This window comes from Saccoglossus kowalevskii, chromosome 6, assembly GCF_978046115.1.
Source record: "Saccoglossus kowalevskii chromosome 6, keSacKowa6.1, whole genome shotgun sequence".
Classification (NCBI taxonomy): Eukaryota; Metazoa; Hemichordata; class Enteropneusta; family Harrimaniidae; genus Saccoglossus; species Saccoglossus kowalevskii.
In genome coordinates, this window is record NC_140646.1 from 5,636,545 (window position 1) to 5,664,013 (window position 27,469).

Below are 27,469 nucleotides of genomic sequence, written 5' to 3' on the forward strand. Positions count from 1 at the left end.
TGTGAAAACGCAAAGGTGTAGCAACTCAAATCTAAACTTGCCTACTGAGTCAATGCAAATTAATGATTGTCAAAAATAATCTCATGAATGCATCAAATATATTGATACTAAAGTCGTAGTTGCAAGCCTCTATACGGCATCTATATGAGATTATGTTGTGTCCATGAATATATACCTTATATAAAATTCTCCTTTAAGCTGATAATGATCACACTGGTAGGTTAGAATGACAATGATTCAACAGACTGACATTATATATAAAAGAGAACAAAAACTAATACCAACTATACAGTGTCATGTCATCTCCCACTCCTAGACACAAATCTTCAATTAATATTACATGTATTTAAAAAAAATATGTATACTGCAATTTCAGAAGAAAAAGATTCAATATTTTTAACCGTGCCAATAAGGTATGATTTTTACAAACCCCCCACAACACACCCACAAACCCACCCACCCACCCACCTTCCCAAAGAAAACACTACTAACATCATAGATATACTAGAGACCCAACACATCTTCCTTAGTTTCCCTCAAGTACAAGAGATTATTTTATAGCTGCCATTCTGGACACTGTAAACCTTAAAAAAATCTCATATTGGAAAACCACATGTCAAAAGATCCCAGTATGTGATCAGCATAGACTTGACCCGGAATAAAAATAAATATAAACCTGCTTACAATAAAGAAAGAAGAATTTGTACTTTTACAAAAACAATGTGTAAGGGTAGTGTAGACCCCAACCCAATGTTGCTAGTAGCAAAGAGTTCATTTATTTTTCAATTCTGCTTTAATTCTTTTTGTTGCACGTCCACAGAATAGTCCACCAATAAACAGAGAGCCGACCACACATAGAAGTATAATGATGTAATAGTTACGAGACGGAGACATTTGTATCTGTTGCATAAGATCTGCTACAGTTTCAGGAGGTGCCACCTGCAATTACAAAAGAACAGTTTATCAATCAACATACAGGTAAACTCTGTTAGGTAAACACTTGCACCCCCTCCCCTATTATTATCAATAAGAAACTGTTCTTTCATAAAGATAAACTCAATCAAGATTTCTAAATAGCCCATTCTAGGTTATCAGCAATTACCTTAGCAGCGTACTCCCACATTTCAACTCTCTGTGTCAACATATGGCGACATTCTTCATTTAAGCGCACAGATTTATCTTCAAGGGCTTCTAGCAAGCAAGACATTTCTGAAAGAAAATCACAGAAAGCTTAGAAATAATTCCTGTCTGTCAAAGAAGAAAAAAGACCAAAGATTTCTTTTTCAAATAATTTGCAAAATTAAAAGCAGCCTAGCAACTAAGAAGCATGTCAACTAATAATATAGTTGAGATTCAAAGCAATCTACTCAATAGAAAAATTGTCTTATTATAATGCAAATTAGACAATATTAATATGCATAAATATCCATCATGAGACCCCCAAAAATAAAAGAAATGTATACGGTACTCTGTTAGAGGTTCTTCGGAAACAATTTGAAAGTTTAAAATTGGTTAATTAATATATACACAAATTAGGTAATTAATATGAATAGATACATGTACAGGCACGCAATGCAACACTATGCAAAGACTGTAAAAAATCTGTAAAACAGCAATCCTCGGGGGCGGAGCTACGTCACAGGACGTTCCACGTTGCTACGACGCGCACCACTGTACATGCATTTCTATGGGCTCTGTGCGCGCTGCTGTGGAAAGCCGGTCGAGCCGTTGAAAATTCGAGAAAACAACACAAACTCAACTTTGAAGTAATCCCGAACAACCAAATTTATATATGTTACACACGTAGGGCTAATCTTGTTACACTGTTCAGAGGAGTCTCAACAGTCATCCCAAAGTACCGTTTTCTGCGAGTTTTGGGCCTTTGTTTTCACCGCCGCGGGTTGCCAGGCGGTGAAAATGCCCGGATGTCCGCGCCAGAGGATAGAGCTTCAAGCAAGAGGACCCCCTAACTCAACTATTTATCACAAATCACTTCTGAGTAAAGTATAGCAGTGGTATCCACATGAACACATACAAAACTAGATACTGTGAAAAATAAATGTAATCTTGTAGTAGCTGATGAAAGCATAGATTATAGACAGATAATCAGATTTATATACATGCAATTGTATTTTAATACCAGTTGGAGAGCGCCCTCTATGGCTGGCGCATTCTTGTTTAATTGTGCCTTAGAGGGGGGCAGCAACATTGATCTACCTCTTTTGAACTACACCGTCGACTTGCAGTTTGTTTCTTCTACAATTTTAGTCGCCCTCCACCACCCCGTGCACCTCCATTGTAATTATGGCGCAGGTGGGTGTGGGCGTTTCTGGGGCACACACCTTTGTGGGAGATTAATTTGTGCTTAATTTTCACTGATTTATTGTTTTGAAAGTTTTCCTCGCCAGTTGACCTTTGACCTGTGACCTCCTTGGAGGTTTTTCTGTTATAATCTTTCAGTTTGAGGAAACTGGCGAGGGATTTTTTAAGGTTTACAAGCCTCTCATTTTTCAATAAATGTCAAGAATACTTGGCCTTTCATTCCATCTCATTTGTGTTATTGTCGTCTATCTCCCACAAACAGAGCAAAATGACCAGAAGTGGTTCAGTTTAAGTGCAGGGATATAAATACAATTAAAGCAAGAGAATAACACAAAACAAGAATTGGCTGAGGTGGAAAAAGTGAACCAGAAATGCAAAAGAGAAATACACATAAAATTTCTAGTTTAATCATCACTCTAATTTAGGCGTCATGGAAGAGTGGAAGAGTGGAAGGCCTTAATTTGGTTCTAAAATAGATGTCACGAATGTTGAAAAATTAATGTCAATCAACAAAAATTTCACATGATAAGAATAAAATATATTTAAAGGGCGGTAATCGTCGTGCGGGACATATGGGTGTCATATGAACAAAGTTGGCGATTTTGGCTGTTGTGCACTCGTGATTATAATAACATACAAAAAATTAATTTGTTGAATTGTTATGAAATGCAAGTAAATTTCAACTTAGTTTCATTGCAAGTGAATGATTTTGGTCACATGTAAACGCTTGATGCGATATGTTATCTGCCATGTTTTTCCATGCGCGAGTTGACTTGAAACTGTTTCCTGACCTGATGGGTCAAGTCGCTCATTAACCAATCAAAATGATGGATGGTGCCAACACGTTTGAATTACAATAGCACATTTAAATATGTTAATGACAGTTCAGTGTCTTCTTGGTGAATGCAACACAGAAGGGATTTATCAATGTTGTAGTACGATCTTTTGGCTTTGATTTTGTTGGGAAAACGGCATGATTTTTTTTAATAAGGAAATTAGTTGCTGAGCATTCGAAGAAGAAGTATTTAACATTTTTTTATGGCGATAACATCTCATTGTCGAAACAAGGTTTATCCATTCACGCTTAGCCACAATAAACATCATACTCTTGAATAGACATCAGTGACTACAGAAAACCTAAATTAGTCTAATCTAGGCGTCAGGAAAAATTGAAATGTTCAAAAGATTATGCATAAATTAGTAATTTTACAGATCTTGAAACTTTGCCATTAACACTCCCATTTCATACACAGTAATAGAGCAGTCACATTTGTTTATTCAGTGGTTGGCAAGTGAGCAATTGTTTTATTTTCAGCCAGCAATTAAGCAGAAAGCAAGTAGAAAAGGAAAGTGGGCCGGGCGGTTCACAGTAAAAAAACAAGCAGCCTGTCGGCTGAGATAGCTCTGCTGTTAGCGAAGAACTGAAGATATCATTAGAAAACTCTGAGAGAAGTCCACATGTAGTACCTATATATGTAATATCAAAGCAATCAGACTTGCTGTTTTTTACAACAGGTCAAAAATATCACTTTTTACCAAAAATGATAAAAATATTCACCAAAATTAGAGAATTTGAGATTTTAACACAAAATGAACAAATCTGAGAAAGAACCATCCAAGGTACTTGCATATCAAATTTTAAAACATTCTGACTTGTGATTTCGAAGAATTAGTTGAAATTGTAAAGTTGACGACGAAGACGACGATGAACAATCAGTAATATGAACAGCTCTGCTGTGTCGACTTTGTCAACAGCGAAGCTAATTAGCGATGAACAACTCATTTTGCAGTGATAAAGCCCGCTATGCTTGGAAGATAAGAGAAGAATAAAAGAAAGCTTAGAAAGAACTCCCATGTGCTGAGAGTATTGAAGACACATCAAAAATTAATTCAAAATTACTTGTACATGAGATATTGATGGAATAGCTGAAAACTAATTATGTAAATCAGGTAACTAATATGAACAGAACAGAACAAAAAAATTATGAATTATTATGCTAATTAGAGAATTAATATTAATCAAAATTAATCAGGCCTGTCTATTGTCCTAGAGCATTTATGTACCAAATTTTATTCAAATGTGATGATCAGTAATTGAGATATCAGTGTTAATTAATTATGTTAATTAGGTTATTAATAAGCATAAATATTTACCAAAAACTAATTAGGTTTCTGCATAGTTCTCTTTTAAAGTTTCATTAAAATCCAATTTGTGGTTCTTTATATATCAGTGGAACATTATGCAAATTAGGTAATTAATATCCAATTAAAACTAATCAGGTGTCTGCATAATCCTAGAAGATCTATGTAGCAAGTCTCATTGAAATATGATGATTACTACTTGATATATCAAAAGCTAAAAATTAATTAATTATGCAAATTAGGTAATTAATATGTACTCATATTACCCTAAAAACTATCAGATCTGTGCAGTGTCCTATATCTATGTACCAAGTGTCATTGAAATGTGATGATTACTACTTGAAATATCAAAAGCTGAAAATTAATTACTTATGCAAATTAGCTAATTAATATATACTGATATTACCCTAAAAACTATCAGGTCTGTGCAGTGTCCTATGACATCTATGTATCAAATTTCATTGAAATGTGATGATTACTACTTGAAATATCAAAAGCTGAAAATTAATTAATTATGCAAATTAGCTAATTAATATACAGTCAAACCTGTGTTAACGGCCACCTGGATATAGTGGCCACCTGCCTATAGCGGTCACAACCGAACAGTCCCTATGAATTTTACATGTAAAGTACCCTGTTTACAGTGGCCACCTGCCTAACGCGGCCAACGGCCACGCTTCAGCAGCCGCAGTGATCAGTTGAACTGCATATAACGGACATAGTTCCCGGATGTCTTGCAGACTACTGCCTTCCACCTCAGACAACTAATAAGCTCACAAAGGAAAAAGTTAGCACGTTTTCACACCTTTCATTCAACCGATGGCTTCGGCAATTATGTTTTATTCTTGTTTATAATTCAGTTTACCACGGCAAGCACACCGTACCGATGGCTATGGAACGCCAAAAACATAATTACGAATTTGAAAGTGTCTTGATAAAAAAACATGCTGTCATTAATGTTTTGTTGAAATATGTATACATTGGAATAACTTACAATTTTGTTCAATTAATGAATCGAGCAATCACAACGACGACGACCCGCAAAAGTTGTGTGAGTCGCCGGGACAGTCACGGTCCCTATGCATGTGGCTGGGGTGAATCGGAATGCCGACGGTAAATCCCCGATCGAATTGATTACCAACAAAAAAAACATAACAGCTCACTTGTTATTTAGTATCGATATTTATTCACTTTGAACTCCTATAAATACCGATAAATACGCATGTAACTGGAACTGATAGCAAAAAGTAAAAAAATCAACGCAACGGCCATGCCTGTCTATCCATCCAAATAAATTATGCTAATTTCCCTTGCGCATGTGCGTTCTTGTTCTTCCGGGGTTATGATAACTCGGGTCAAAAAGTAGAGTCGTTTCCGTTAGCCCTGCGTTAGTGTGTATTGATCACTGCGAGGGAATGTGTGTGCAGTATCGTCTCGTTGTCTAAACTAAATTCGTTCAACAATTTTTTTTCGGTTGCTACTGCCTCGGTACATGTAACAATAGATGCTTTTAACAATGATGTTAAATTGACCCCAGTTCGCCGGCCCATTATTACCTCCATGGCCGGCCAAAGCCGCCAGACATATTTCTATTGTTGCACCAGTACAATAACATGGAAGTCGCACAGATTTCGATTGCGCAAAGTAATGTTTTGATTAGGGATCAACCATTTCGTAAGTGAGGTAGGTCGAGAAGATTTTTGAAAAAAAATGAACGAAATGTTAAGGGAATTGTGATTTGGGAGGAAACTTTCAAGTTGTCACGTACATGTAACTGGAAGGATACAATAGATAAGTGTTCTTTCCGTATACGTAACGTTGTAGGGATCAATAAAGCACTGCTAACTGTCCCTCTTCCTTCTCCTTGAAAGAATTTGCTATAGCCCAGAAACATTCCGATTTATTAGAACAGTTACCAGACACAATAGATATTTAAAGAAACAAAGAAATTCAGAATAGCTAAGCAAAGCAAGCTGAGTGATTTCTTTAGTAGGAAATGAGACTCAAACTGCTGCTGAACATGAACTTTACTGTACAAATCTTCAAATAATTTTCATACTACTCATTATTGTGCAATGATCGATTTTAGTTTACATAATACAATTTAAAATCAACATTTTTATTTGTAATAAAGTGTTAGGATACTTGTACAGTAGTGTAATAGTGTGTCAAATGGGGTTGCGAGATCCGTTTTAATACATTCAGTGGCTAATTAATATTCATGAATAAATTAGTGAACCTGTATAGAAAGGCCACCTGTATACTGATATTACCCTAAAAACTATCAGGTTTGTGCAGTGTCCTATGACATCTATGTACCAAGTTTTATTGAAATGTGATGATCAGTACTTGAGATATCAGTGGAAAAGCCGAAAATTGATTAATCATTATGCAAAATAGGTAATTAATATTGCACAGATTTTTACCCAAAACTAATCAAATCTGCGCATTAGTTTGGAGCATCTGTGTGCCAAGTTTCATCTAAATCCAATGAGTGGTTCTTTCGATATCAGTGGAACAGTCATGGAACAGCTAAAAATCAGCTAATTATCATGCAAATTAGGTAATTAATATGCATGGATTTTTACCAAAATCTAATCAAATCTGCGCATTGGCCCAGAGCATCTATGCACCAAGTTTCATCAAAAACTGATATATGGTTCTTGAGATATCAGTGGAACAGACGAACACACATACACACACACACATACAGACACACTGACTGCAAAGACTCCCTTTTTGTGCTTCGCACACGGGAGTCAAAAACACGATGGCAAAAGTTTACAAGTTGTAATAAGGTTTACAAGTTGTAATAAGGTTGCCAAAAGGTCATTCCAAAGGTCACTTTTAGTGGTTAGTTTGTTAACTTCTTAAATATTTTGAATAGTAGTAATGAAATTATTATAAAAGTTGTTTCTCACACAGGACTATGCTATTAAAACTACAAACGCCATTGATATTTGTTAAAAGTTTATACTTACGCCTTCCTTCACCAGGTGGTATTCCAGCACAGAAATGTTTGATGTCCAATGCACACGACTTATACAAGACAGGATCAACATGTATATCAGCTTTACCTTCTTGTAAAAGTCGAATCACATGCTGCAAAATAAGGAATATAATCATAATTTTTAGTATTTTTTTTTTCCATTGTATTTTAATGTACATAGTATTATGATGGTAAATAATTATTTTTAGATGGTATTTCAATGGTAAATAAATTATTTTCATTATTGTTTAAATATCACATAATCAATCTAGTTTTAGAATTTGCTGTTTCTTTATGGGCTATGATTTCACAAAGTTATGACACGGAGTGAAATCTACATTTATTACAGATGAGAAAATTAAGCAATAACCCACCTCCAGCGGTGGGTTATTGCTATTATATTATATCAACTTCATTTCTGTAGCATTTTCGACACTCTCGGCCTTTTTACAAAATAAGAAAAAGTCGTTTTCGAATGACGTGTAATGAGCATCGGCTGGTCGACACGGTGATCAGATGAAATAAGCCCTGGAACCAGTATTTAATCTTTTATCAAACACTCGCGCTCAGTATACAGCAATGCACAGAACATCAAGTTTAGATATCATCACAATCAAAGGAAGTTTATTTCGACGACGCAAGAAACTAGCAAATAATTAAAAATTTAATAAACTGAACAAGCTCAACGCTTAATTTACATATGAATAGCTGTGAATAAATTATCATCAGCAGAACATTAACGGCAGCCACTGGTCCACTAAAGGTGCAGTTATGGAACAAAGCAGATGCTGCATGTGTACTTTGATTGTGGGTATTAGAAATAGTAGCGGTTCCAGATTCTGCAGGAGTTCGTCCAGACGCTACTATGCCGGTGTTTTCTGGGGTACGGATAACATTGTCGGAAACACCCGCTTCGATCGCTACGGTCACTTCTCTATCAGAGGATTAGTTTTTATACCCAAAACTGAGAGACAGGATACTGGACATTCCTTGACTTTGATTATTTGTGAGTTTGTTGGTGTAAGACCGAACACTAGCTTCGTTTTTATGTGCCGTGAAATACATAATATGTGTGGGTTCAACTCCTACCTAATCTAACACAGCGCACGCAGTTGCCCCAACATAATGATTTGTATGAATTGTCAACAAATTTGCTGCTATCGAAATCTCTTTCATCATAGATCCCAATTTTTTTTCATCAATACCAGAATGTGTCAGTGAGTGTTACATTTACACGGGCCTCTGAATCAACGCATTTTGCAATTTGGTCAAATACATTTTGAAATGCTGCAACATGACAATTTTCGCCGCCGGTAGCATACATTTTAGCCTGTGTTTCGAATCGTCAAGGTCAATTTCATTAAAATTGGCAAAGCGTTTCTTTCTCTCCGTCTGCACGAATTCTCCGGTTTCTGCAAGAAAATCTTGCTTTGACAGCTCCCGAACATGATACAGGGCCACGTCTATGTTGCAGACAACAAAAACATGTCGCAAAGAACAGCATGCAAAAATTGTAGGTTGTACATTTTTTTTAATTTAACCACTGCCAAAATAAAATATGTATATAATATCTTCATGATATCAATATTACCCAAAAATTTCCCTAAAATTTAAATGCCCTTCCCTTTATTTGTTTACCAATTGAACTTGTATTCATATTCTGGGGCCTTATTTGGAACACCATAACTGTGCATTATGCTCTATTTAACCATGGCTTGCATAAATTAAAATAGTCTTCTAACCAATCACAATGATGCATTCATGGCAGTGATACACTGATATAATATAATGTGTAATATACATAGATTATTTTAGCTAACTTCATAGATAAAGAAATATTTACATGTCTCGTTTAATAGCGTTTTTAAGGCAATATTCACAAAAAACAGAATCAAAGAAAGCTTAGAAAGAACTCCCGTGTGCCGAGAGTATTGAAGACACAGTAAAAATTAATTCAAAATTACTTGTACTTGAGATATTGATGGAATAGCTGAAAACTAATTATGTAAATCAGGTAACTGATATGAACAGATTTAAGTGTAAAACTAATAAGGTCTGCACAATGTACCAAGTTTCATTGAAATGTGATTAGAACCCAAAAAATAATAATTATTATGCTAATTAGAGAGTTAATATGAACAGATTTTAACCCAAAATTAATCAGGCTGTCTATTGTCCTAGAGCATTTATGTATCAAGTTTTATCCAAATGTGATGATCAATACTTGAGATATCAGTATTAATTAATTATGTTAATTAAGTGATTAAGAAGCATACATATTTACCAAAAACTAATATGGTGTATAGTCCTAGGTTCATTGAAATGTGATGGGTACTCTTTAAAAGTTTCATTGAAATCCAATGAGTGGTTTGTAGACATCAGTGCAACAGCCATAGAACAGCAAAAAATTAACTAATTATGCAAATTAGGTAATTAATAGGCACAATTATTTATTCCAAAATTAATCAGGTCTCTGCATAGTCCTAGAAAATGTCGCAAGTCTCATTGAAATGTGATGATTAGTACTTGAGATATCAGGTGAAAAGCTGAAAATTAACTAATTATGCTAATAAGGTGATTAATATGCACAAATATTTACCCAAAAACTAATTAGGTCTCTGCACAGTCCTCAAGTAACTATGTACCAAGTTTCATTGATATGTGATCATTACTACTTGAAATATCAAAAGCTAAAAATTAATTATTATGCAAATTAGGTAATTAATATGTACTGATATTACCCTAAACACTACCAGGTCTGTGCAGTGTCATATGACATCTATGTACCAAGTTTTATTGAAATGTTATGATTAGTACTTGAGATATCAGTGGAAAAGCCGAAAATTGATTAATCATTATGTAAATTAGGTAATTAATAATATTAACAGATTTTTACCCAAAACTAATCAAATCTGCGCATTAGTTCAGAGCATCCATGTGCCAAGTTTCATTGAAATCCAATGAGTGGTTCTTCAAATATCAGTGGAACAGTCTTGGAAGAGCTAAAAATCAGCTAATTATCATGCAAATTAGCTAATTAATATTCATAGATTTTTACCAAAACCTAATCAACTCTGCGCATTATCCCAGAGCATCTATGTACCAAGTTTCACCAAAATTTGATTAGTGGTTCTTGAGATAACGGTGGAACAAAAAAAATGACATACATACATACATACATACATACAGACATACAGACAGGGTAACTGCAAAGACTTCCTTTTGTGCTTCGCACACGGGAGTCAAAAATAGGTACTTACTTGCAATAATATCTGACTGAATGGCAAACTTAGAGAGTTTATTTTAAACAAATACTACCATCACGAAGTAACAATGAATAATGAACCTACCTTTCGACAAACCTCGTCTGTAATTCCGTCACTGTTCAATTTTGCCTTAAGACACTCCTCCACTCTACCACCACCAGGCTGATCCAATTCGTCAGGACAAAGACGTATTATCGTTTTACCACAAGCTTGTTTTAACTGCGCATCTAAACGATAGTCCATTGCAGCATCTTGCATAGTAATTCGAATCTGGCCCTCACAGTCTTGAGACAAACGCTGTAGATTACAATAAGCATCAAATATTCAAGACTTACAAAAATAGAAGATAGCTAGGTACCTAGGATAACTAGGTACAGGGTACAAATAGATATCAGTATCAGTGGACAGCTAGGTACTGTACCCGGGGATAACTATGTAACAAGGGGCAGTTAGGCATCAGTATCAAGGGAAAGCTAGGTACTTGGGATTAATTAAGTACCAGGGAAAGACGAGGTACCGGGGAAAGACGAGGTACCGGGGAATGACGAGGTACCGGGGAATGACGAGGTACCGGGGAATGACGAGGTACCGGGGAATGACGAGGTACCAGGGAATGACAAGGTACCAGGGAATGACAAGGTACCAGGGAATGACAAGGTACCAGGGAATGACAAGGTACCAGGGAATGACAAGGTACCAGGGAGTGACAAGGTACCAGGGAGTGACAAGGTACCAGGGAGTGACAAGGTACCAGGGAGTGACAAAGTCCCAGGGAATGACAAGGTACCAGGGAATGACAAGGTACCAGGGAGTGACAAAGTCCCAGGGAATGACAAGTTACCAGGGAATGACGAGGTACCAGGGAATGACGAGGTAACAGGGAATGACGAGGTACCAGAGGATAACAAGGTATCGGTAACAGGAGACTGTTAGGTACCAAAGAGACAGCTAGGTGTCAGGGGATATAGATCGGTACATTGTATCTGGAACTTAGAGTCTGTTATGTACATGGTGTGATAGCTCTGTGTAAGGTATCTGGTGTGGTAACTCTGTAACATGGTGTGGCCCCTGGCACCTGGTGTGGTAACTAGATTGTTGCTATGGTAACTAGATTGTTGCTATGGTAAGGATGAGGGTTAACTATTGCTAAGACTTACATGTTCACGATATTTTATTTTCAAGCATTCAATGATAATTCCTTGGAATTCATCTTCACTTTTACTTTTACTTTTTAGTTCTTCGGCACAGAATTTTGGCACATCTTTAGAGCAAGCTTTTTGCAGCTCAGGTTTCAGTCTGTAGTCAGTATTTTTTGTTATTTGTCGCCTTGTAATCACCATCTTACATCTGTGAAATCAAATACAGAACACCACCAAACTGTTAGAATTCATTTTCTCTTAATTCACATTTAACTCTGTTTTGGTTTTTATTTGATGGAAATTCAGCATTCTTACTTTTGCTCCATAGCTGGTTCATTCTTGTGGTTTTTGAGACAGCGGAAAACATCTTTAGGATTAGAATCAGGACAGAATTGCTACAAAGAAAGAAGTAGTCAATCACATGAATATTTTATTATACATGAACTTTGAATCGAAGCAAAAGATTTATATTTCAGAAAACCAGCTTCATTTTAAGGTTCTAGCTTTCTGATTAAACTAAAATACACATGATGTGTGTGTTACAACGATACATACCTTTATCATTCTCTTGCACACTCTCATAAAAGTGTAATCCATTTCTGGATCCTTAGATTCCATTTTCTGTCTGTTAAATATCTTCACATGACATAAATCTGTCAGAGAATTTTTCTTCTCTTTTAAACACTCTAAAACCTAAAACAGAAAAGCAGCAATGAGTAATGTCAAACACTGCAAATCAAACTTAACAAGTGCCAACTTAATGTTTTTTGTTCATAAACTTACAATACCTAAGTAAGTAATTAATTTACAAGAAGTATATATTTAAAAAGACAAAGCATTAGATAGTCAATTGAGAGGTGGTTTATTCAGACCCTACACGATAGAGAGGTAGAAAACGACTGACTAATAATGAAAGGAAAGACATTGATATACAATATTTTTTATCACAACATGGTACACTTTCTGTGACGTGACATACCAACATATTTTGTCTATCCGTTGTTATTGTTTGTATTTTTGTGCTCTAGTCTAATTTTTACTGATTTATTTTATGTTTTATGTTTGTTGCATGGTCTGATGCTGTTGGATTTCCAATGCAGGCTTTTTGTTCATAAATTCTCATCGCAAACCGTAAATTTAAACCTTTAAGTAGTTTTCCTATCCACTGTAATAAGTAAATAAAACAAGCCATGCATGGCACAGTCCCCGTTAGTTATCAAATGTTAGATATATAGTTTTGTTTATAGTAATATAGCTGGAATATAACCATGTCAGAAATATGATTTTTTAACATTAAAATAATTGACATTTGTATCTAATTGTCAAACAAGTACTTGTCCATATTGAGAGATATTGCTCTGGAACAGCATTCAAAATCAGCCATTTTTAATACATGTTTACAGTACAGTTCTTGCGGAAGCTTTGGCTTTTGTGGCATCATTGTCGCCTACGCATGGCTTCATTGTCGCCTCAGCATCGCATCATTGTGGCATCAGCTTCGCGTCATTGAAAATTGAAGCTGTGTTCGCCTCGCTATTTTGTGACATCATCCTGGCCTCAGCTTTGCAGTCTCATGGCATCAACATAGCATCAGCTTCAACTTATTGTGACATGAGTATGACCTCATTATTTGCACACAGAAGGGCAGTAGACAAAAACATGTACAGAAGTTCGATATGTAATCGATTTGAAATTCAAGGCGAATAAAATAATATGATCAAGAGTATTTATGACATTTTAAAAAGATATCTTGTTTAATTATTTTAGTGTTGCGAGTATTGGGCACCAAAAACTTTGTGAAGTACATTACAATCGGCAAGGTGACGAGTTTCATATTGACTGGAAGGAAAATCGTGATAAATTCAAATCACACGATGCAATCGTCGTTCTGATACAACACAATTTGCTGTATACGAAGTGAAACTGTTCTTGTTATAAAATTTACCTTTTTTCGCTCATTTTATTTGCTGCTAGAAGAGCAGATTCAGATTCCTCATTTCGGTGGTATTTTTCTGTATTCCGTTTAGTTTTAGCCGAGTCCGACCCCATGCCCGGAATACTAAAACATGCAACACACACGTACGCCGCCTGGTGCGTCGGCGTCATCGCCAGTCATCTTGATACAAAGTTCCAAAACAAGTGCGTACATTTTCAACATATGATTGGATGGTTGTGGTGGCGTCGGTCTGGTAAAATTTGACAACCAATTCTCAAAATTGAGTCACGATCAGTGATCTGAGCTCGATCTATACGTACTTTAAAAGTATTCTCACAAACATATTTTCGAATGAAAACGAGCCACATGCCCTGTAAAAAATCGAATAGCACTTGACATGCAGAAATAATTTATTGGGCTTCAGAAAAAAAAACGTGTCCATTTAGTGTGGCGTAAATATTTGGTCACCAGCCGATGAACAATTTGAAAATCATGATTCACACGGAAGTCCTTCGATACTGAAAATCATCGACCCCAGTCTGGTTTACCTTATTTCCCAACTTGCAAAACTGATTTGTATCTCAGCCCTGTTTTTTTTTCTTTTTCTTTTTTTTTTGAACTGAGGTAAAATCCCATCCGTTTGTCAAAATATACCGATGTTTTCCAGTGAATAATTTACGAAGCCTGTCACAGCACAAAAAAAACTTTGTGAATCGACGATGGAGATTGGATGGTATGACGACCCTTCAATTTGCGTTAATTATGTTTTGTTACAACATCATTGATTGGCTGAGAGTCACCTGATCGGAACACGACCTGGGTCACAGAACCATATTAGTCCGTATTATCAACAGGACTTTGCGAGAAAACCACACCCACATTTTCAACCATTTTAGCGCGGAAGTTGCCAACAAATGTCGAAAACTCGTGAATTTTATAAATTCGAATAAAATAAAGCTAGCGATTCGTAAGACTGGTTAATAATATATCTCCCGATGCTCTTCGATTTTTTTATTTCAAGGTGAGAAATGGATACTAGTAGTTGAAGTTCCATCGATTTCAAGGCGACTATTTAACCGCGACAACTCTACGCTCTGTTGTAGTTTCGCGAGGTAAAACAAAAATACAATAAATAGTACTTGTTTAATTATTTGGTTTTACAGCCCGAAAATTACGGGACATGATCCCCATGAATTGCGATAAATAAATGCTGATTGTGTTGAATGACGGACGTCGGGACCGTTTGGAGAAACAAATTACGGTCGGTAGACATTTCAAACAAATGAAATTATTAACGAAAGACGAGATTTTTCTAGGTATTTACGATCATACGGTCATACCAAATATATACAAAATTGACAAATACACAAACTGGTGTAATAGTAGGTCATTTTTATTTTAGCCTTAGAAATATTTTCTTTCACTCAGTCCACGTCCATGCGTGGGAATTCTATTTAGCTTCATGGTCCTTCGGCTTGTCTTCTGCTTGGAGGGAAACAACAATAATTATACAAATCGTAAACTCAACACAATCAGGAAAAGAAACCCAGACAACCATGTTGTACTTCTGTTGAATACATTTTGTAGCAGTGCGTCACGTCGGAATATTGTCTAAAATAAAATATTCAATCCCAGCCAAATCTAGGTCAAAGGGTCAGATTGCGTAGTAAACTAGTAACCGTGATCACCGTCCCTCAACACCCGGTGCCGTGATCTATGAAAACCAGAAAATTTTTAGTAGTCCAAATTGTTGCACGGTCGAAAATAAAACAGAAATTGACCGGTCAAAAGCGGAAGCGGTCAAGAGGTTTGGGGGAAATGAGTACAGTACTTCTTTGTTTGATGAAGCGATGCTGATGCCACATTGTCGCCATAATGAGGCCACAACGAAACGAAGCGATAACCGCCTAACTTTTTAATGTCGCGACATTGAAGCGATGCTGAAGCCATAACAATGCCATAATGATGCGATGCTGAAGCGAAGGTGAAGCTGAAGTGAAGCCAAAGCTTCCGCGAGAACTGTACTGTATATATAACATGATGTATAAAAATTTGAATATAATCAGTCAAAGCATTTGAGAGATATGGCTCTAGAAGCCCAATCATTGAAACAAAATATCCGCCAGTCAGCCATTTTGAATCCAATCTGAAAAATAAAATGATGTGCATCAGGAACCCGTAATGTCTAATATATGTACCAAGTTTGAACAAAATCCATCCATAAATGCCAGAAAAGCTTGATATTTGGGGATTTTTTTAGCACAAAAATAGCCACCATTTGGACATTTTTAATAGGATCGTCAAACCAATATCTGTCTATTTATGTCACGATGTATAATGAATTTTTAAAATTTGAACATAATCAGTGAAAGCAAGTCAGAGATATGGCACGAGAACAACATTCATTAAAACAAAATGGCTGCCAGTCGGCCATTTCGAATCTTATCTGAATCAAGGTCCTATAATGTCTAATGTATATACCAAGTTTGAACAAAATCCATCTATAAACAGCCGAGAAATGCTTGATTTTTAGGATTTTTTAGCACAAAAATTGCTGCCATTCGACCATCTTGAATCAGATCGTGAAACAAATTGACGTGCATATGTATAATATCATGTATGATGTATGTGTCAAGTTTGATTGTGATTGGTCCAGGCATTTTTAAGATACAGGTCCAGACGCACGCACGGACGCAAGAACACACAGAGGTCAAAACATAACTCCCTGTTTTCAGAGTCCGAACGGGGACTAATAAAATCACTGATGCCAAAGTCACAGTCAAAGAAAACATTACAATTGGTCATTGCTGAGGCAAATTTGGATTTTTTTTGAAGTAACCTTCATTTTCCTGATTTACATATTATAACTACTCAAAATTTGCATGTAATTTACATATGATTTACATAATACAGTTACGTATACCTTTTCAGCACAAGAAGTAGAATCGTTATAGAAACAGACACAACAGTATTGATTATCAAGAGTTTCTTATTCCTCTATTAAGTTGTTTATTTTGTCTGTTTTTATATAAATGCATGCACACATAAATATACATGACGTCTATTGTATATACTGATAGTGTTTAAAAGAAAATAAGATTTAAACAACTTACCCTTGCATTCCCAAATTGGACATTCTGGCAGAGTTTTTTAATATCCTCTTCACACCCTTTGAAGAGTTCTTGATCAAACTTTATATTTTCACCCTAAAATCAAAATCATCAATATTGGAGTCTATAAGTAATGGCTGTACCACCAACAGAGTAGCAATCTGTGGAGTCTATGAGTAATGGCTGTACCACCAACAGAGTAGCCATCTATGGAGTCTATAAGTAATGGCTGTACCACCAACAGAGTAGCCATCTATGGAGTCAATGAGTAATGGCTGTACCACCAACAGAGTAGCCATCTATGGAGTCTATGAGTAATGGCTGTACCACCAACAGAGTAGCCATCTGTGGAGTCTATGAGTAATGGCTGTACCACCAAGAGAGTAGCAATCTGTGGAGTCTATGAGTAATGGCTGTACCACCAAGAGAGTAGCAATCTGTGGAGTCTATGAGTAATGGCTGTACCACCAACAGAGTAGCAATCTGTGGAGTCTATGAGTAATGGCTGTACCACCAACAGAGTAGCAATCTGTGGAGTCTATGAGTAATGGCTGTACCACCAACAGAGTAGCAATCTGTGGAGTCTATGAGTAATGGCTGTACCACCAACAGAGTAGCCATCTGTGGAGTCTATGAGTAATGGCTGTACCACCAACAGAGTAGCAATCTATGGAGTCAATGAGTAATGGCTGTACCACCAACAGAGTAGCCATCTGTGGAGTCTATGAGTAATGGCTGTACCACCAACAGAGTAGCCATCTATGGAGTCTATGAGTAATGACTGTACCACCAACAGAGTAGCCATCTGTGGAGTCTATGAGTAATGGCTGTACCACCAACAGAGTAGCAATCTGTGGAGTCTATGAGTAATGGCTGTACCACCAACAGAGTAGCAATCTGTGGAGTCTATGAGTAATGGCTGTACCACCAACAGAGTAGCAATCTGTGGAGTCTATGAGTAATGGCTGTACCACCAACAGAGTAGCAATCTATGGAGTCAATGAGTAATGGCTGTACCACCAACAGAGTAGCCATCTGTGGAGTCTATGAGTAATGGCTGTACCACCAACAGAGTAGCCATCTATGGAGTCTATGAGTAATGACTGTACCACCAACAGAGTAGCCATCTGTGGAGTCTATGAGTAATGGCTGTACCACCAACAGAGTAGCCATCTGTGGAGTCTATGAGTAATGACTGTACCACCAACAGAGTAGCCATCTGTGGAGTCTATGAGTAATGGCTGTACCACCAACAGAGTAGCCATGTGTGGAGTCTATGAGTAATGGCTGTACCACCAACAGAGTAGCAATCTGTGGAGTCTATGAGTAATGGCTGTACCATCAACAGAGTAGCAATCTGTGGAGTCTATGAGTAATGGCTGTACCATCAACAGAGTAGCAATCTGTGGAGTCTATGAGTAATGGCTGTACCACCAACAGAGTAGCCATCTGTGGAGTCTATGAGTAATGGCTGTACCACCAACAGAGTAGCAATCTGTGGAGTCTATGAGTAATGGCTGTACCACCAACAGAGTAGCAATCTATGGAGTCAATGAGTAATGGCTGTACCACCAACAGAGTAGCCATCTGTGGAGTCTATGAGTAATGGCTGTACCACCAACAGAGTAGCCATCTATGGAGTCTATGAGTAATGGCTGTACCACCAACAGAGTAGCAATCTGTGGAGTCTATGAGTAATGGCTGTACCACCAACAGAGTAGCAATCTGTGGAGTCTATGAGTAATGGCTGTACCACCAACAGAGTAGCCATCTATGGAGTCTATGAGTAATGGATGTACCACCAACAGAGTAGCCATCTATGGAGTCTATAAGTAATGGCTGTACCACCAACAGAGTAGCCATGTATGGAGTCTATGAGTAATGGATGTACCACCAACAGAGTAGCCATCTGTGGAGTCTATGAGTAATGGCTGTACCACCAACAGAGTAGCCATCTATGGAGTCTATGAGTAATGGATGTACCACCAACAGAGTAGCCATGTATGGAGTCTATGAGTAATGGATGTACCACCAACAGAGTAGCCATCTGTGGAGTCTATGAGTAATAGCTGTACCACCAACAGAGTAGCCATCTGTGGAGTCTATGAGTAATGGCTGTACCACCAACAGAGTAGCCATCTATGGAGTCTATGAGTAATGGATGTACCACCAACAGAGTAGCCATCTATGGAGTCTATAAGTAATGGCTGTACCACCAACAGAGTAGCCATGTATGGAGTCTATGAGTAATGGATGTACCACCAACAGAGTAGCCATCTGTGGAGTCTATGAGTAATGGCTGTACCATCAACAGAGTAGCCATCTATGGAGTCTATGAGTAATGGATGTACCACCAACAGAGTAGCCATGTATGGAGTCTATGAGTAATGGATGTACCACCAACAGAGTAGCCATCTGTGGAGTCTATGAGTAATGGCTGTACCACCAACAGAGTAGTCATCATATCACTAGTTAAATCATTCATATTTTTTTCACCAGTTATCAAAATACCCCCATAAAGTTTACTTACAGTGTAACGTCTGTATAGTGGTCTCTCACCTTTTGTAACAGTTCAAATCTTAGTTCTTTTCGACAGGTTTCCGATACTTGATTGTCTTGATTTCTGAGTGTATCATTCAATACCAAACTACTAAGGCAACTAACAACTTCTGCCCTGTAACAAAACAAAATAAAACGTAACTCATTTTTATCATGACCATGCTTGCAGTATGGGTAAAACAGTCACCTTTGGAATGAATATTGAGTGGTTTGAAGCTGGTAAACATGTATAGCGACAACAATTCAATCATTTAATATGTAAATATACAATTGCACCACAACACATGTAATTCAAAACCACATTGTAAAACATACATGTCTCACACTAAAATTAAAACTATTCTTGACAATATTGTAATAACATTACAATTTTAGTTTGTAACAAAAATTTAAGTTTCATATAAGACAGCAGCCTTATAATTGAAGACTAAATTCTGTCAACGAGGGCACCCTATCACCAGGAAGTGAGGGACTGCACATTGTAACAAAGTGTGAACGAAACTTACTTGCTCTTAATTCCTTTACAAAACTTTAAGACATCACTCTTACAAGCTTCTTTGAATTTATAACTGAATTTGTAGTCTTTCATTTGTAACTGCATAGGACAAACAAAAACATAGCACAACTATTACAACCCTGCCAATTGAGAATCTAGATTAACAATACACAATCTCTTCACATGGCAAAAATGAGCATAATATAACACAACTGTTACAACCTTGTCCATTGATGCAATATATATTTCTTTGCATGGCAAAAATGAGTATAAAAATTCTCAAACAATGCAATAATATATCTAAACATTTTGTGGGGAAAATAATGTCTAAAGTTTTATGACGGAGTGAACAAAGACAACAACAAGAACAAGGACAGTAGTCTACCCCTTGTCTACATTGACTTTTATCTATGATAAAAACAATTCCATTGTCATTGTCAAGTCAACAGTGATTGGAATAGTAAAGATTGTACGAGAACAATGTCATACATACCAATTGGAAGTGTTCAATACCACTTGCACAGCCAGTGTTCATATCATGATCATTTTTATGTTCAATCAAACATTGCATTAAATTGCCTTCATCTTGATCCTGTGTCAAAACATCCTAAATAAACAAAGGGATTGTGAGCAATCGAAAAAACTGGGAATCCAAAAATTTTTGGGAAAGTTATATAAAGCTTGACAAAAGCCAGTCAGTGAATAAAAAAACTGGTCAGTATACTGTTTGCAAGTGATAATTAACAAGCCATGCATGGCACAGTCCCAGTTAGTTATCAAATTTAAGATATATAGTTTTGTTTATAGTAATATAAATGGAATATAACCATGTCAGAAATAAGGATCCAGAAAATGATGCTTGATTATGATGATTTTTTAACATTAAAATGATTGACATCTTGTATCTGATCGTCAAATGAGTACTTGTCCATATTGAGAAATATTGCTTTGGAACAGCATTCAAAATCAGCCATTTTAATACATGTATATATATAACATGATGTATAACGAATATGTAAAATTTGAATATAATCAGTCAAAGCATATCAGAGATATGGCTCTAGAAGTACATTAATCTGAAAAATAAAATGATGTGCATCAGGAACCCATAATCTCCAACGTATGTACCAAAATCCATCCATAAACGCCAAGATTTTTTTTTTTGGACAAAAATGGCTGCATTTGGCCATTTTGAATCAGATTTTGAAACAAATTGATGTGCATATGTATAATATTATGTATGATTGTGATTGGTCCAGGCATGTCTAAGATACAGGTCCGGACGCACACACAAACACATGAATGCACAAAGGTCAATCCGTCAATTCATAAGTCCTCATGTCCGAACGGAGACTAACATGTAATTGTCAATGAAATATGTGTAGACCCAGTAAAGTATTCAGTGACTGTGTGAATTGTAAACAACAAAAATTAAGCTTAAGTTCAGAAAGTATTCTTGATAAAATAAGACAGCTTTCTAGAACAAAATCACAAAACAAACTGACATGCATTTAACCTACATGAGTGATATTTAGCACAGACTTGTTAGATAAGCAATTGATGACATTTGTATTTTATTTAAGACAAGAATCGATGTCAGTTGGTTAAATTTAATCAAAAATATATATATATCTATAACATGATGTATGACGAATATATAAATTTGAATATAATCAGTCAAAGCATTTAAAAGATATGGCTCCAGAAGCCCAATCATTAAAACAAAATGGCCGCCAGTCAGCCATTTTGAATCCAATCTAAAAAATAAAATGACATGCATCAGGAACCTGTAATGTCTAATGTATGTTATTTGGCCACTTTGAAAAGGATCGTCAAACCAATATATCTATGACATGATGTATATTGAATATTAAAAATTTGAACATACTCAAAATAAGTCAGATATATGGCAAGAGAACCACATTCATTACAACAAAATGGCCACCAGTCTGCCATTTTGAAACTAATCTGAAAAACAAAATTATTTGCATCAAGGTCCTATATAATGTCTAATGTATATACCAAGTTTGAACAAAATCCATCTGTAAACAGCCGAGAAATGCTTGATTTTGATGATTTTTAGCACAAAAATGGCCGCCATTCGACCATCTTGAATCAGATCGTGAAACAAATTGACGTGCATATGTATAATATCATGTACGTGTGAAGTTTGATTGTGATTGGTCCAGGCATTTCTAAGATACAGGTCCGGACGAACGCACAGACGCACGCACACACACACGCACGCACACACGGAGGTCAAAACATAAGTCCCCGTTTTCGGACTGCGTTCGAACGGGGACTAATAACTAAAAGCAAACATACAACCAATTATCTCATTTCAATCAAACTTCTGTGGTCACTATGGATGAGACTGATAAATAGGGACACACCCTAATAAAGCCAAATAGATGGACATATGAACCAAAATATACTAAAAAGGTAATATACTTTGGACTGGATGCTATGGGCGATGTCACCGTTGCTATGGGCATACCCACATGACAATTATTTCGTCAATATTCATTTTGTAGTATAACAGTATCTATCAGAGCTTATTTGCTATATTTGTGTTTGTCATAAGACATTTTAATAACCCAATATACAATATATACAACTGTTAGTTTATACACACTTCCATTAAAATATAAATTATGGTTTTGGCTGTTTTATACTTAGACACTGCTGTTCAAATTTATTGAGTTATATCACAAGTAAAGCATAATAAAAACCACACTCACTGATAGAATAAAAAAAACTAAACTAGCCTCACCGACTGAAAGGAACAAAACTAGCCTCACCGACTGAAAGGAACAAAACTAGCCTCACCGACTGAAAGGAACAAAACTAGCCTCACCGACTGAAAGGAACGAAACTAGACTCACCGACTGAAAGGAACGAAACTAGACTCACCGACTGAAAGGAACGAAACTAGCCTCACCGACTGAAAGGAACGAAACTAGACTCACCGACTGAAAGGAAAGAAACTAGACTCACCGACTGAAAGGAAAAAAACTAGACTCACCGACTGAAAGGAAAAAAACTAGACTCACCGACTGAAAGGAAAGAAACTAGACTCACCGACTGAAAGGAAAGAAACTAGACTCACCGACTGAAAGGAAAGAAACTAGACTCACCGACTGAAAGGAAAGAAACTAGACTCACCGACTGAAAGGAAAGAAACTAGCCTCACCGACTGAAAGGAAAGAAACTAGCCTCACCGACTGAAAGGAAAGAAACTAGCCTCACCGACTGAAAGGAAAGAAACTAGACTCACCGACTGAAAGGAAAGAAACTAGACTCACCGACTGAAAGGAAAGAAACTAGACTCACCGACTGAAAGGAAAGAAACTAGACTCACCGACTGAAAGGAAAGAAACTAGACTCACCGACTGAAAGGAAAGAAACTAGACTCACCGACTGAAAGGAAAGAAACTAGACTCACCGACTGAAAGGAAAGAAACTAGACTCACCGACTGAAAGGAAAGAAACTAGACTCACCGACTGAAAGGAAAGAAACTAGACTCACCGACTGAAAGGAAAGAAACTAGCCTCACCGACTGAAAGGAAAGAAACTAGCCTCACCGACTGAAAGGAAAGAAACTAGCCTCACCGACAAAAAGTAAAGAAACTAGCCTCACCGACTGAAAGGAAAGAAACTAGCCTCACCGACTGAAAGGAAAGAAACTAGCCTCACCGACTGAAAGGAAAGAAACTAGCCTCATCGACTGAAAGGAAAGAAACTAGCCTCACCGACTGAAAGGAAAGAAACTAGCCTCACCGACTGAAAGGAAAGAAACTAGCCTCACCGACTGAAAGGAACGAAACTAGACTCACCGACTGAAAGGAACGAAACTAGACTCACCGACTGAAAGGAACGAAACTAGACTCACCGACTGAAAGGAACGAAACTAGCCTCACCGACTGAAAGGAACGAAACTAGCCTCACCGACTGAAAGGAACGAAACTAGACTCACCGACTGAAAGGAACGAAACTAGCCTCACCGACTGAAAGGAACGAAACTAGACTCACCGACTGAAAGGAACGAAACTAGATTCACCGACTGAAAGGAAAGAAACTAGACTCACCGACTGAAAGGAAAGAAACTAGCCTCACCGACTGAAAGGAAAGAAACTAGCCTCACCGACTGAAAGGAAAGAAACTAGCCTCACCGACTGAAAGGAAAGAAACTAGCCTCACCGACTGAAAGGAACAAAACTAGTCTCACCGACTGAAAGGAACAAAACTAGTCTCACCGACTGAAAGGAACAAAACTAGTCTCACCGACTGAAAGGAACAAAACTAGTCTCACCGACTGAAAGGAACGAAACTAGTCTCACCCACTGAAAGGAACGAAACTAGTCTCACCGACTGAAAGGAACGAAACTAGACTCACCGACTGAAAGGAACGAAACTAGACTCACCGACTGAAAGGAACGAAACTAGACTCACCGACTGAAAGGAACGAAACTAGACTCACCGGCTGAAAGGAACGAAACTAGACTCACCGGCTGAAAGGAACGAAACTAGACTCACCGGCTGAAAGGAACGAAACTAGACTCACCGACTGAAAGGAACGAAACTAGACTCACCGACTGAAAGGAACGAAACTAGACTCACCGACTGAAAGGAACGAAACTAGACTCACCGACTGAAAGGAACGAAACTAGACTCACCGACTGAAAGGAACGAAACTAGACTCACCGACTGAAAGGAACGAAACTAGACTCACCGACTGAAAGGAACGAAACTAGACTCACCGACTGAAAGGAACGAAACTAGACTCACCGACTGAAAAGAACGAAACTAGACTCACCGACTGAAAGGAACGAAACTAGACTCACCGACTGAAAAGAACGAAACTAGACTCACCGACTGAAAAGAACAAAACTAGACTCACCGACTGAAAGGAACGAAACTAAACTCACCGACTGAAAGGAACGAAACGAGACTCACCAACTGAAAGGAACGAAACGAGACTCACCAACTGAAAGGAACGAAACGAGACTCACCAACTGAAAGGAACGAAACGAGACTCACCAACTGAAAGGAACGAAACGAGACTCACCAACTGAAAGGAACGAAACGAGACTCACCAACTGAAAGGAACGAAACGAGACTCACCAACTGAAAAGAACAAAACTAGACTCACCGACTGAAAAGAACAAAACTAGACTCACCGACTGAAAAGAACAAAACTAGACTCACCGACTGAAAAGAACAAAACTAGACTCACCGACTGAAAAGAACAAAACTAGACTCACCGACTGAAAAGAACAAAACTAGACTCACCGACTGAAAAGAACAAAACTAGACTCACCGACTGAAAAGAACAAAACTAGACTCACCGACTGAAAAGAACAAAACTAGACTCACCGACTGAAAAGAACAAAACTAGACTCACCGACTGAAAAGAACAAAACTAGACTCACCGACTGAAAAGAACAAAACTAGACTCACCGACTGAAAAGAACAAAACTAGACTCACCAACTGAAAAGAACAAAACTAGACTCACCAACTGAAAAGAACAAAACTAGACTCACCGACTGAAAAGAACAAAACTAGACTCACCAACTGAAAAGAACAAAACTAGACTCACCGACTGAAAAGAACAAAACTAGACTCACCGACTGAAAAGAACAAAACTAGACTCACCGACTGAAAGGAACGAAACTAGACTCACCGACTGAAAGGAACGAAACTAGACTCACCGACTGAAAGGAACGAAACTAGACTCACCGACTGAAAGGAACGAAACTAGACTCACCGACTGAAAGGAACGAAACTAGACTCACTGACTGAAAGGAACGAAACTAGACTCACCGACTGAAAAGAACGAAACTAGACTCACCGACTGAAAAGAACGAAACTAAACTCACCGACTGAAAAGAACAAAACTAGACTCACCGACTGAAAGGAACGAAACTAAACTCACCGACTGAAAGGAACGAAACTAAACTCACCAACTGAAAGGAACGAAACGAGACTCACCAACTGAAAGGAACGAAACGAGACTCACCAACTGAAAGGAACGAAACGAGACTCACCAACTGAAAGGAACGAAACGAGACTCACCGACTGAAAGGAACGAAACGAGACTCACCGACTGAAAGGAACGAAACAAGACTCACCGACTGAAAAGAACAAAACTAGACTCACCGACTGAAAAGAACAAAACTAGACTCACCGACTGAAAAGAACAAAACTAGACTCACCGACTGAAAAGAACAAAACTACATGTAGACTCACCGACTGAAAAGAACAAAACTACATGTAGACTCACCGACTGAAAAGAACAAAACTAGACTCACCGACTGAAAAGAACAAAACTAGACTCACCGACTGAAAAGAACAAAACTAGACTCACCGACTGAAAAGAACAAAACTAGACTCACCGACTGAAAAGAACAAAACTAGACTCACCGACTGAAAAGAACAAAACTAGACTCACCGACTGAAAAGAACAAAACTAGACTCACCGACTGAAAAGAACAAAACTAGACTCACCGACTGAAAAGAACAAAACTAGACTCACCGACTGAAAAGAACAAAACTAAACTCGCCACTCCACTCTTGATTCTAGTTTTCTATATATACTGACAATTTTAAGTGAAATCATTTGCTCAAAGGTGAACGTATTGTGAAAATGGTTGCATCTGTATTACTGTTGTCATGAAGAATAATTCATCTTTGTTTTCACACAGCAATATTACCAATCAAAGAAAGCTTAGAAAGAACTCCCATGTGCTGAGAGTATTGGAGACACAATAAATATAATTTGAAATTACTTAGCTGAAAACTAATTATGCAAACCAGAAAATTAACATACACAGATTTGATTGTAAAACTAATGAGGTCTGTGCAATGTAACAAAAACTCTATGTACCAAGTTTAATTGAAATGTGATTAGAACCAACAAATTATGAATTATTATGCTAATTAGGGAAATAATATGAACAGAGTTTTACCCTGAACTAATTAGGTTTGTACATTGTCCTAGAGCATCTTTGTACTAAGTTTCATTAAAATGGAAATTAGTACTTTAGATATCAGTGTGAAAGCTTAAAATTGGTTAATTATGCAAATTGGGTAATTAATATGTACAGATTTTAACCCACAATTATCCAGGTCTGTCTATTGTCCTACAGCATCCATGTATAAACATTCATTGATATGTGATGATTAGTACTTGAGATATCAGTGTGAAAGTTGGAAATTGGTTAATTATGCAAATTAGGTGATTAATATGCACAATTATTTACCCTAAACTAATCAGGTCTCTGCATAGTCCTAAAGGATCTATGTACCAAGTTTCATTGAAATGCGATGATTAGTACTTGAGATACCCGTGGAAAAGCTGAAAATTGACTAATTATTATGCAAATACGGTAATTAGTATCCACGGATTATTACCAAAAACTAATCAAAACCTAGCATTAGTTCAGAGCATCTATGTACCAAGTTTCATCAAAATCCAATGAGTGGTTGTTTAGATATCAGTGGAACAG

The 27,469-nt window shown here is 37.2% G+C and overlaps 1 protein-coding gene across 3 annotated transcripts in view; it reads right to left on the minus strand.

Annotated features, from left to right (window-relative positions):
• Nucleotides 1-652: 652 nt before the first annotated feature.
• LOC102801849 (Golgi apparatus protein 1-like) overlaps nt 653-27,469 on the minus strand; it is a 171,349-nt gene continuing 144,532 nt past the window's right edge. For all 3 annotated transcript variants that reach the window (XM_085499987.1, XM_085499986.1, XM_085499985.1), the window contains 11 exons: nt 20,453-20,566; nt 19,970-20,058; nt 19,464-19,578; nt 16,908-17,000; nt 12,414-12,551; nt 12,174-12,253; nt 11,877-12,066; nt 10,804-11,016; nt 7,446-7,566; nt 1,103-1,209; nt 653-939 (listed from right to left, as the gene is read on the minus strand). In XM_085499987.1, the coding sequence (XP_085356113.1) occupies nt 772-939; nt 1,103-1,209; nt 7,446-7,566; nt 10,804-11,016; nt 11,877-12,066; nt 12,174-12,253; nt 12,414-12,551; nt 16,908-17,000; nt 19,464-19,578; nt 19,970-20,058; nt 20,453-20,566 (1,428 nt within the window). In that variant the 3' untranslated portion in view covers nt 653-771. The remainder of the gene's footprint in view (nt 940-1,102; nt 1,210-7,445; nt 7,567-10,803; nt 11,017-11,876; nt 12,067-12,173; nt 12,254-12,413; nt 12,552-16,907; nt 17,001-19,463; nt 19,579-19,969; nt 20,059-20,452; nt 20,567-27,469) is intronic.